Source organism: Buteo buteo, chromosome 13 (genome assembly GCF_964188355.1).
Source record: "Buteo buteo chromosome 13, bButBut1.hap1.1, whole genome shotgun sequence".
Taxonomy (NCBI): domain Eukaryota; kingdom Metazoa; phylum Chordata; class Aves; order Accipitriformes; family Accipitridae; genus Buteo; species Buteo buteo.
Window position 1 is genome coordinate 26,775,752 of NC_134183.1, and position 11,561 is coordinate 26,787,312.

Sequence of the window (11,561 nt, forward strand, 5' to 3'; positions counted from 1 at the left end):
AATTCATTACTTCTGCGAATTACTGCTTTAGAGACTACTGCCTTTGCATGGGTATAAATTTTGAAATTATTCTTCATCAAGCTTTAAATTATCTGCTTCATTAAGTTGCAAGTCTGTCAAAGCTTAATAAATTTGTTGCAGCTTTTCCAGTTGCCATGCAGGGTGTTCCATTTCAACCCCATGGCTTGACATCACCGACATAAACAGATAGACAGGAGCAAAACCAAGAAGGAAATATTGAGTTATCAGGTATGGCCGACATCTGTGCTTTAAAGCTATGCAAGACTTCATGATTATGGACTTGAGTTAATCATAACCTCCCAGATCTGCAGTTGCCAACAGTTACTGCCTGGAGGAAAACTTAAAATTCTCCACACCAGCACTGTTGTGACACTGTCAGGTACCAATAACAGAGCTGTTCTTTCCATCAGTTTTAGTTTGATCACCTACATAGAGAATATTTGAGAAAACTAAACTCATCACACCATAAGAGTTCTTGGCTGCGCTGGTATCACAAAGGGATGGTTTGAAGACATAAATTGGTGATGGTGGGGATGTGACTGTCCAGTTTTGGTGCCCATTTTTCTACAAATCACTTTGCCAAGGACTGAGAAAAGTAAAGTAAGTACAAGTGTACTTCAAATTACTGGAAAGCAACAATATTTGTGCCAAAACCAATTGTTTACTTCAACTTAAGCTTACACTTTGATTTAAAAATAAATAAATGAATAAATAAATAAATCAAATCATCTTTGCTACCTTCACATGCTTCCTTACTAAGAAACTTAGTGCATACTCTTTTGCCTAGCATGAATAGCCGTATTAATATTTATGCTGCTACAGTCTGTATTCTTAGAGATTTACATCACTAACTCCAAGTCCTGCAAAAGTTTTAGCAGTAATTTAGTTATATTCATACAACTAATCCAACAAAGATCAAATAACCAATCAGATTTAATGAGACTTAAAAAAAATTGACCCCTGCAAGGTAAAGCATTAAAGCGCCAAGCTCAGAATTAAAATAAAGAACAGCCAACAGTGTTGCAAAGCAAGCAGTAGGTAGCAGAAGTGTCTACTGAAGCATAATTTGGAATAAACCAGCCAGAGAACTCTCTCAGCTGCTAGAATCTCAACAGAACAGCTATAGAAACAACCTTTACATTATTATTTACGCTATTATCACTTAGATTACAGCACACAGACTAAAACAAGATAAAATAATTCTGTAGCCATTTTGCAAAAGGAAACAGATATTTGTCTTATGAGCATGGCAAAACTACCACTATTAGTGAAAAAGCCAGATTTCACTGGATTAAAAATCAGCTCACATAAAGCTGTATGGCTATAGGTGGGGGAACCCAAATTAAGCATCCAAGTTAACAGCAGCAAAGATAAAAGCATGGGAAACCAAGATTCCCCAGTTAGCAGTGGTAATTCCTAAATTTGTAGAATCTTACAAAATAAAAATTCAAAGAGTTATTGCACAGTTAAGCATCTTACTTCTGCTGCTATAACTTGATAGTTTAAAAACAAGTGAGTACACTGGGTATGAAACAGTAAAAAAAATACTGTTTTAAAGCTGTCATTTTATCTATTTCTAAAACAGATGCAGCTAGCCGCACCTCCATGTGGATGGAATAAAAAGTAAGAAAATGTCTAACGCTACCACATTTATCTACTTGATCAGGAATTCTTTATAAAATCAAGCAAGACTAAACGCATACAGTAATAGAATTACTCTAGCTGTGCATATTAATGCAAACATACAATTTTAGATGCCAGTATCATTAAATTAATCCAATGCAGCATTTACTTTTTATGCATTAAGATGCAAGAGGAGTATTTGGAAGAACAACATCCTATGGAGATAATGAATTGTAGTTGTGACTGAAATAAGTTAAGAGCTTATTAATTAAAAAAAAAAAGTTATATAAACTGACCAAACTTCCCCCTATATATGTTAATTAATTTTTTCCCCTTTATAACAGAAAGGTCATTTAGTAAAATTGGTTCCTTATTCATACAAAACCAAGATTTTAATACAATTTTATGGGAAAAGTTATAATTACATTTTTACATACGTCTATGTGATTCCTCAGGCAAGCACTGCAAGCTTTTATTCATTTGATCAGAAATTATTCCAAAGAAACACTGAAATATGCAATTGCAAAAGCATCAATTTCTAAGCATAGAATTCTGTATTTTCAGTAAAAGTAGCCATGATTTTTGAAGCAAAACAAAAAAAAAACAACCACAGTTCTCCACAGAAACAGACCACAACTTGAAACTCTACACTGGATTCTAGATGAGGGAACACAAATCAAGAAATACCACAGGAATTTAATCCTGATTTGGATACTGAGGCATCTAGTTTCATGCTATACTTTAATAAGAACTGTTTAAATTCCCAGAATCTAATTTTGCGATTACATTACAAAATAAAATATTTAAACAAAATCTAGTTATGTACATTCTGCTCCAAAAATGGACTGTGGAAATTCTTTACATTTCTCTTAGAAATACATACAAACCACAGCACAGGTCAACAATCCACCGGCAATTAACAGGCACAAGTCAACTTAAAGGAAAAATACCTGTGGAAAGTTTTTATCTATTACTGCTTCAGTAACAGCATTTCAGTGTCTTTTCAGACTACTTCAAGTAGTTTGTTCTCCTTGCCCCAAAACATTATTATCCCAGTTTACCTTGCATGTTGGATGATTACTCATTAGAGTACATCTTTCACAGAAAAAGATGACAAATATTAAGAACAGGAAAGTAGTTCAGAAAATTACAATACAGAAGAGCCCAGGCAGGTGCACACTGTGTAAGTCATCTAAAATGGAAGAAAAAGTAAAAATGATTGTGCCCCTCTGATACCTTACCATACATATTTTATGGAAAACTTTACATTGCTTACCCTTCATCTTACTTCAAAACACACCACTTACATTACTACTTAAAAAATAACATAGATATAAAATAACTAGTTTGTTAAAGCTCTTTTACCAGTCTAGACAACATGTACATTCATTTGAATGGGAGTTCACACCAAGTGCTGCAAGAAAGCATTTACATTCAGAGAAATGGATATCAACCTCCATTCCACATTTATCATCAGTATACACTAATAATCATCAATTTGGGTGAGGATAGCACAACAAAAATTCTCTTACATAACCCCAAAGTGCAAATGAATCATTTGTTAAGGAAAAAAATGTAGTAGTTTTTCCTACAGGTAACTGGATTTGACATGAAGGGGAAATTGTTTAGTTTTGGTTGTGTTTTATTTTGTCACACAAAATGAAGAAACTACAACTTCTAATTCCACAGAAATCTGCTTTGACCACACAGTCTTCCTGCTGGACCATTACAGGAGCAACAGTTCCCTCATTTGACTCAAATATTTGGGGAAGTACAAATTCATTAGTCTTTGCACTGTGCACACATCAATTTTGAGAATCTTTAGTGTTCTGCTTCCCCCCTGGAACCAATTCAGCTGGGAACTTATTCGGAAGTTACATTAAAACTGTTGTTAAAGTTACTTGATGACAAATAAATAAGACTGCTGCAATAAAGTGAGCTTTCAGGCAAATACACTGGAAGTTTCTTCAGTTCATTAGAGATGGACCAAACTAAGGCTGCACAAAAAGTCAGTATTTATGAACCACGCCATCAAAAAAAGATCCCAACTGCCTGAATCAAAGCAGTTTCAGTGAAATAGGTGGCCACTGAAGTCCAGTGATGAGAACTGAACTTCTAACTAGTATTCTGTATTTTGTCTGAAAAACATGTATGCCAGTCACCAAATATCTCTCAGAATTCTAAACACCAAAAGAACAGATGAAAAAAATGGATAGGTATTTAAAACTGTGATGCCTAAGTTCTCCTATATACATATATATAAAATTTAACTTACATTGTAATAATATCAAACTGCATAGCATTACAAAAGAAGGCAACTTGAATGGCTGAAATGAAAAAATTTGAACGTTACCAACGCTATTATTACCATTTTGGAATTTACAGTATCAGAGAGTAGACTGTTGCTAGTAAAAGCTATAGCCTAGTTTAAGCAAAGTCTGCCTTAATCCCAGAGAATGCAGGCAGGAATGATTAATTCGGACAAGTTGTTGCATGCTCTGCTTTCACGTCCTCCTAGCAGGTTTTGCTGTTAACTGCTTCTCTCTTTCAAGTTCCTTCTCACGTTGCTGTTCTCGTTCTAGTTCTTCCTTCTGCCTCTTTTGTTGCAGCTTAAGTGCTCTTTTCTAAAAAGACAAGAAAATAAGGAAGTTTTATAGCTGCTTTTAAGTTGGAGCTACCAACAAAATCCCTCCCATTCTCTTATCTTCTCCAATTCACCCTGCTTATGACTGAATGCTGCATAAACTGTTCATTTTTTCTTCTTCCCTCCCACTTGCATCTTACCATTCAGAAATGGCAAGTCTGTGATCTACACAGGGGAAATACAAACTGGATTCCCTTCAGTCTCACTAAAACTCATCCTTTGCATGTACCAGACAAGGTGCATACTATGCGATTTATTGCCTCCAAGAGAAAATCCTTTTGTTGAACATACTGAAGGACTGGTCTTGCCAGAATGCAACCAGAGACTGCCTATATAGCACGAAGTCAGTGAACGTATGCCACTGTTTATATTACATTAAATAGAAGAAATGCTTACATTTATGACAATCTAGTTTTCATTAAAAAGGCACAGAAACTGAAACAACAGAGAGAACTAGTTGGAATGGAGTGGATTAAGCGACAGAAGAAAGCATGATTCTTATAGCACCTAAACATGATGATGACACTGAGATTTACTAGTAGTTCAGATGCGTAAGTTGCTTGAGCACAGATAGGAGTAAGTGGAAGTTTGAAAACATACATGGCTTGGTGCTACTGAAAACATCCATTTAAGATAAGGATTGAAGAGTCTATTTTAATCAGAACTTCCAGCATGCATCCAAAATAAAAGTTGGAAGTCAATAATACATAATTAAATATCTATGTTGGAAAGTAAAAATATTTATCCCACTCACTTTTAACTTTGATGTCTTCTCATGGAGCATCATCATTTCATTTCTAATATTCACTAACTTGTTGTGATAGTGTTTAGCTTCTGAAAACTTAAAAAACATAACTGTTAAAGCAGCAACTGTCAAGTTTGAACAGTTGTTTTCTACAGCTACACAACAAAACAGCCATCAAAAACAGTGATTACCGGAACAGTTTGATAATGGATTAAACACGTTCAACATATTACATGTATTAATATAGAACACTAACATATCTCAACAGATACACCCAGTAATCTACTGAATTATGATTTATTAAACAGAATAAAAATATTACCATTTTATGCACCATATATCAGTGTTTGACGCACCCTTCCTGCTAGCCTGGATAAGGTGCACACAGCTCACGTTGGAGCCTCAGTCCTGCCGAAAAATGGCATACATTTGCTTTAGCTACCGGTTTTGAACAACTAGGCTTACTACCACTGAGCCTGCTGTTTTTTCCCAGTGCCTTTCCTATTTAAGGGAAATATGCTGGTTCCGCACCCTCTCCAGCAACAATTTGTCCTGAATATCTGAACTGGTTGGTTCTCTTTCTGTAGGTTATTGAGAACAAGGAAAAAACTCTACACTAATAGAGATTTAAGAAAGCATTATTAGTACTTACCAAAGCATTGATATCAAGAATGGAGTTACACTCTTTGAATTTTGAAATTTCTTGTTCTAATGTTTCTAATAATACCACTTGGTTCTGCCTGAAACAAAAAAAGATGCATAAAACCAAAGTAATGCAGCACATATGCTTTTCAACCAGCCCTTTATATAAATACTACTTTTGATTGTAACAATATACATACACGCTTCCCAATATCAGATTCCTCTTATGCATTGCTAGGTGATTTCAATAAAGACACAAGTAAATTGTTTTAGAAAAATCCCAGCTGAGTACACACAAATTCAGCATGCATCATACAGCATGAATATTCAGGATGACTATCCAAAAACCCTGAACAGGCATTCTGCAGGCTGCAGTGAGTAAACACCCCAGGTTGAATGAAGGGGCAAACAATTAGCTCTTGACTTTCCACTCAGGTGCCTCTACGTCACACTGCAGGACTAAGTTATTTCTGTATAGAACTTGCATGGATCCTTGGTGCTTATTAAGGATCCTCCATCCCACACAAATCAGCTAAAGCCTTTCCAGACACAGGCTGTCCTTGGCAGCAGCGTGACCATATCATGCATCGTGAAACCCAAACCAATGTACCCTGCAAAACCTGAGATGGATCTGTGTAAAGCCCTTTCCAGTATCTCTGCATCCACGGCAGATCCAGCCTGCATTTGAAATAAACTATTCTCAGTTATCAGTGAGATGCCAATGTACAAAGAATTCTTATCTGTTTACCTCCTTAATTATATTTTCCGAGTGTTATCTTTCACAACACAATTTAGAGACTGGACAACAAACTACAAGCTGCCCTGAATGTGAACTGCATCTCTGCAAGCAAAATAACTCCAGCTTTCAGCAGACTTTCCACTACAGAAGTGAACAAGCATTTAAGAAATCTATATGTCTTCTGCTATACCTGGCTTAGGGGATTTTAGTGTTCTAGTGTTATACATTCTTCAGTCAAAGTTCCGATAGGCTACATCACAGCTTATACACCCCCAAGTACTCCTGCAAATCACTTAGCTATTCAGGGTGCTATAGTCAGAACACAGAAATGCTACAATAAACTATATTCCAGTTAAGGGTAACTAGAACATTATCCTGAAAGAAGTGGCAAAGCATGCACACATAAGAAGTTGGGGTTAAAAATTTACTTACGTAAGTTCCTGGAGTGCTGATTTTGATCGCTGAAGATCAGGCAGATAATGAGAAATCAATCCTTCAGTTAGCTGCTCCACAGCTTTCTCATCTATTAAAGGCAGATCTTCTACTACTCCTTCGTCTGGAGATGCATCACTAGGACCTACACGAAAGAATAGCAAGGTTGGATGTGACAGGTCAGCACGCACTTCAGGTTTCACCTAGGGCAACTATACTTTCCCGTGTAAAAACTAAAAGCATTTCAACAATGAAATTATAATTCTTTGCACTTTATTAACTAAACAGCACTTCCTTTTTCTTTCCCCTTTTTATCCCTCCCTTATTCCCAGTCCTGTATCATGAGCTTCCTGGTGGAACAGTTTTATCTGAACACAAGCACAACAGAGAGCGGGAACTAGAGTAGTCTAAAGACACCTTATAAAAAAAAGAAAATTCCACGTACTCCAGTCTATTGAGGAAAAAAAAGGGGCAATATCAGTTGTTCTGGCTATGCATCAAGAATACCTGAACATTAACACACTCCCACCCTTTGGTTTCAAAGTTCGAGAAAAAAACTAGGCCCACCAAATAAAGGTCTTAGCCTGTCACCCAAAACATATGAAAAACTCATTAAAACAGCACACGCTGAACTCTGAAAGTTTGCAAGAGTTAGTTAACAGCTACTGTAAATTTCATACGGGCAAGCTGTGATTATTTATTGCGCGCAGAGCTCTCGGAAAACAGAAGACTTTAATCTACAAGCCACACCGCGTGGGAGAAAACGGCGACAGCGGCTCGCATTTCGTTTCCGAGCGAACCCAGCCGTAACACTTTTGACTGCCCTCCCCGGGGACGGGCGCCGGGGCCAAAGCCCGGTCCCACGGCGGCGTGCCCCGCTCCCCGCGGGCGCTCAGCTCTGACCGGGGCCGGGGGCGGCCGCCTGCGGCCCCGGCTCCAGCCCCAGCCCCCTCCTCGGGCCTCGCTGCACCCGCCTTCCGCCCAGCCCGGCCGCCCCTCACGTACCAAGCCAGCGCTCGGGGCTGGCCGCGGCCGCCGCCGCCGCCGTCTCCCTCTCCTCGGGCCGCTCCGCGACGCTCATCGCTGCCGCTCCCCGCGCCGCCCCTCTCGCAGGGTAGGAGGCCGCCCGGGGCGGAGTCCGGGACCGCGGCGGAAGGCGGCGGGGGCCCAGCTGCCCTCACCGAGCGGGGCGGCACGGCACCGGCCGCCCCAGGCCCCAGCGTCTCACCATAGAGCCGCCTCAGCGCCCACCTGGCTAGAAGGGCCGCCGCGCCGGATGCGGAAAGCACGTAGTGAGTGACGTTCCCAGCCCCAGCGGCGGGGCGGTGTCGCCGATCGGGGCGGCGGTCTGCTTCGCTCCGCTCCCCTCCGCGGGCTCAGGGCCACCCCCGAATGCCCCGGGGCGGCGCGACAGGCCGCGTGGTCCCGGAAGGAGCCGCCGGGGCCGGGGCCCGGGCCCAGCAACACGGGCGGCCGTCTGTGCTGCGGCTAGAGCCGATACGGGGGGGCGAGGCGGGAGGCGGTGGGGGGTACGGGACAGCGGGGCCCAGGGCGGAATTCGGCCGCGGAGGCAGGGTTAGCTGGTGGTACCGGGCGGGAGCGGCGGCGGGCGGACGGGCGGGCAGCTGGGGGGTTCGGCTCTCTGCGAAGGCTGGCTCCCCGGCTGCTTGGGTGCGAGGGACCTGACAAAGGCGGAGGTAATAGCGGCAAGGAGTAATTCGGTCAGCAGCGGGCAATGCGTTCACGGTACTGGGAGTTCTGTCTCCAAGGGAAAACAAACAAACAGCTAAAATCACTGCAGGGTGGTCTTTCTATGGGACATGCTTTCTCCTGTACTTAATAAATCTGTATTTTATTCTCCAGAAATCATGCAGGTTATTCACAACTTGTAGCTTTTGTTCCGTAGGAAATAAGGTTCTGAGGGCTAGTTTATGGGTATGTATCTGTCTCTGCATCTCCTAAGAGTAATAATAACTTGCAAGTGTATATTTTTTAATTTTTTAATGAAAAAACACCTTTATATGGTATGGTAGGATTTACAGGTCTTTTTCTCTTTTATCTGTAAAGGTCTTTTCAGGAAAGGCAGGCACAACTATGGAATGAAACTAATGAAGGAAGTACTCTGAAAGTGTTTGAAACCAATATTTCCGTAAAACCCCAAACATTCCAGATTGAATTAAATTCAGGTAGTCCCACTAATGCTTTTCAGAAAGAGTCTGAGGCAAAAACCAGACTTTTGAGATCACGGAATCATAGAATGGTTTGGGTTGGAAGGGACGTTAAAGATCATCTAGTTCCAACCCCCCTGCCATGGGCAGGGACACCTTCCACTAGACCAGGTTGCTCAAAGCCCCATCCAACCTGGCCTTGAACACTTCCAGGGATGGGGCATCCACAGCCTCTCTGGGCAACCTGTTCCAGTGCCTCACCGCCCTCTGTCATTGTTAAAATTGACATTTTTGGCAAGATTGTTGCAAATTTGTTTATATTTTCTTTTTAAGTATATTCTAATTATTGATCACAATTATGTCACGGTTTTGTCATCGGATTAAAAACTTATCTGTTTTTCTTTCTTTTTCTGCTTTTGCTTTAAAAAAGAAGCATCAAAGGCCTGGTCTGAAGCTGGACTGCAGCAACACGAACTTGTCAATTAACTTAGACTGGAATCAAATTCTCAATTACAGTTGGTTAGCAATTTTTCTTAAAGTTTCTTTCAGTGAGAAAAAAACTTTTTTGGCAGGTTTCACTGGGAAAGACTTCTCAGCTTCCAGATGGAATTTCTAGTACGAACAAGTGAGATAATCACTCTGAAATAGTCTCACTTGAGATGTGGGAGTTTGAGATTTGTGCTCCTGCTCTGCCTGTTCCAGGCCCTCCCACGTCTTGCAGAAATAGACCAAGGACTGGAATATAAAATTGGTATCTGTTTTTCTAGAGAAGTTAAATTTTAACTATTTATCAACCCAAACGCTCCCATAAAGAGATTGATAGAAAGCCTCTCTGGTTCCTTTTCCTCTACAAAATGTTCTCTGTTTCACGGTAACAGTTTCCCAAGTGCATTACCAAGTTCATTAACCCGTGAAGGATTAGTTAAGGTTTTATTCTAAGAGGAAAAGATGTTTGAAAAGGAAGTAAAGTGAACCCTATAATAAGGAACATAAACATTTGGTTAAACTAACAAAAAGCACAGTTACCTGCTGGTCTAAATATTTCATTTCAAGGAGTTGTGCAAAATCAGTACTAACATTACCATTGTTATCTAAAAATAAGATACCCCTCAACAACAAACTTTATAACCCATGCTGCCATGCAATGAAACAACTTCAATCAGAGAGAAAATCATGCTGAGGACATCTCTATACAATTAGCTGAATTGGATTTATAGTCCCTACACAGCAACAGAACTACCCCAAGAAGACTGTGAAGAACCCAGACTCTTTAGCGGATGGCTCTTCTACCCATCCACGGGCAGCAATATTCATGAATCTGTGTTTAATGTCCTCATGCACTTCCTTTCTTTCTCTCCTGTTCTCTTACAGTCCTCTGTTGTATTCCTGCAGTTACTTGCTACTCCTAATCCTACAACAATTCCACACTTAATCTCTGTCTCCAGGTGCTTGCCCAAAGTTTGTATACAACTTTCTAGTTTTCTTCCTGAGTTCTTACCCTCTCAGCAAGATTGCAGGCTCATATGCTGGAAAGCTGTTAAATTTCAAACTACTGGCAAGACAAGTGCCTGTGTATGTGACACTAACAGCAAATAATCATGTTTCCTTTTCATTTTATATTGTGGCAACTGTGTTCAGAAACTTTTAATGCAACACTGTCACACATTCTGGATTTTATTGTAACTGATTTAAGCAGTTACATATGCAGTACCCCCCCCCCCCGCCCTAGAAATCTGAGTAAAAATGGAATAAGTTACCTTGAATTCTATAGCAAATAGCAGGTTTTAAACCATCAGCTTTGAAAGTGCTGTATGACTTCAGGGATGACAGTATGGAAAGGAAATATTTCACATTAATAGTTAACTTCTTTAAGACTCTCTATTCTTATTAAGTAAACAAGACTACAGAGAGAGTACAGCCTTGGCTGTCATAATAAAGACATGGGAGTGTATCAGGCTGTTACAAAAGGCTCTGTTCAACCAAGATTCATCTTGACAACATATGAGTTGGTTCTTGACTTGGCAACGTTTCAGAAAAATCTGGTCTTAGTTATTCAGTAAAAGGCAAGCTGGCAAACCTTGGTGCACTGGTTTAGGGTGTTAAGCCCCCCAACTTACTACCCTTCCTCAGTGCTAGAAGTTTCTGTTCCTGTAGAAGGGGCAGCAGAACAGAGCATGAGCCTATTCCTCAATCCCCCAGTGCAAAGCCCAACATTTTAAGACAAGAGTTTTACAAGCAGTTGTTTTGGCAGCTACTACCAGCTAGTCGTTCACGCCTGCGTCCTTGCTCACTTGTGCCGGTACAAGTGGTGAAACTGGTGAAACAGAGTGAGTTAAATCACCCAGAGAGAAAAAAAAACATTAAGAATGTCTGAACTGGAACACAGCTGGGAGCCCTTCCCTAGGCGGCAAGGCTGGCTTAACAGGTTCCCAGCCTCCACTGCTCGTTCTGACTCCCACACTGTTAGCTGCCCCCTCAGTTGTCATATGGATGTCTATGCAAGTTGTGATCACGGAAGCAGTCTCAGTTACACATACAAATATATCT

At 40.6% G+C, this 11,561-nt stretch overlaps 1 protein-coding gene across 1 annotated transcript; it reads right to left on the bottom strand.

Moving 5' to 3' along the window:
* Positions 1 to 936: 936 nt before the first annotated feature.
* Positions 937 to 8,136, bottom strand: BLOC1S6 (biogenesis of lysosomal organelles complex 1 subunit 6). Its single transcript, XM_075045209.1, has 5 exons — positions 7,852 to 8,136; positions 6,847 to 6,991; positions 5,686 to 5,773; positions 5,043 to 5,129; positions 937 to 4,268 (listed from the first exon to the last, which is right to left on the bottom strand). The coding sequence occupies exons 1-5, from the start codon at positions 7,925 to 7,927 to the stop codon at positions 4,149 to 4,151; spliced, it is 516 nt and encodes a 171-aa protein (XP_074901310.1). The 5' UTR covers positions 7,928 to 8,136; the 3' UTR covers positions 937 to 4,148.
* Positions 8,137 to 11,561: the final 3,425 nt, after the last annotated feature.

What these genes read in the sequence shown, in the direction of transcription:
- BLOC1S6 (XM_075045209.1), bottom strand. Translation starts at nt 7,927, where the DNA reads ATGAGCGTCGCGGAGCGGCCCGAGGAGAGGGAGACGGCGGCGGCGGCG. An exon ending in CAGCCCCGAGCGCTGGCTTG is followed by an intron (nt 6,992 to 7,851) that starts GTACGTGAGGGG and finishes TCTTTCGTGTAG; the next exon opens with GTCCTAGTGATGCATCTCCA. An exon ending in TCAGCACTCCAGGAACTTAC is followed by an intron (nt 5,774 to 6,846) that starts GTAAGTAAATTT and finishes TTTTTGTTTCAG; the next exon opens with GCAGAACCAAGTGGTATTAT.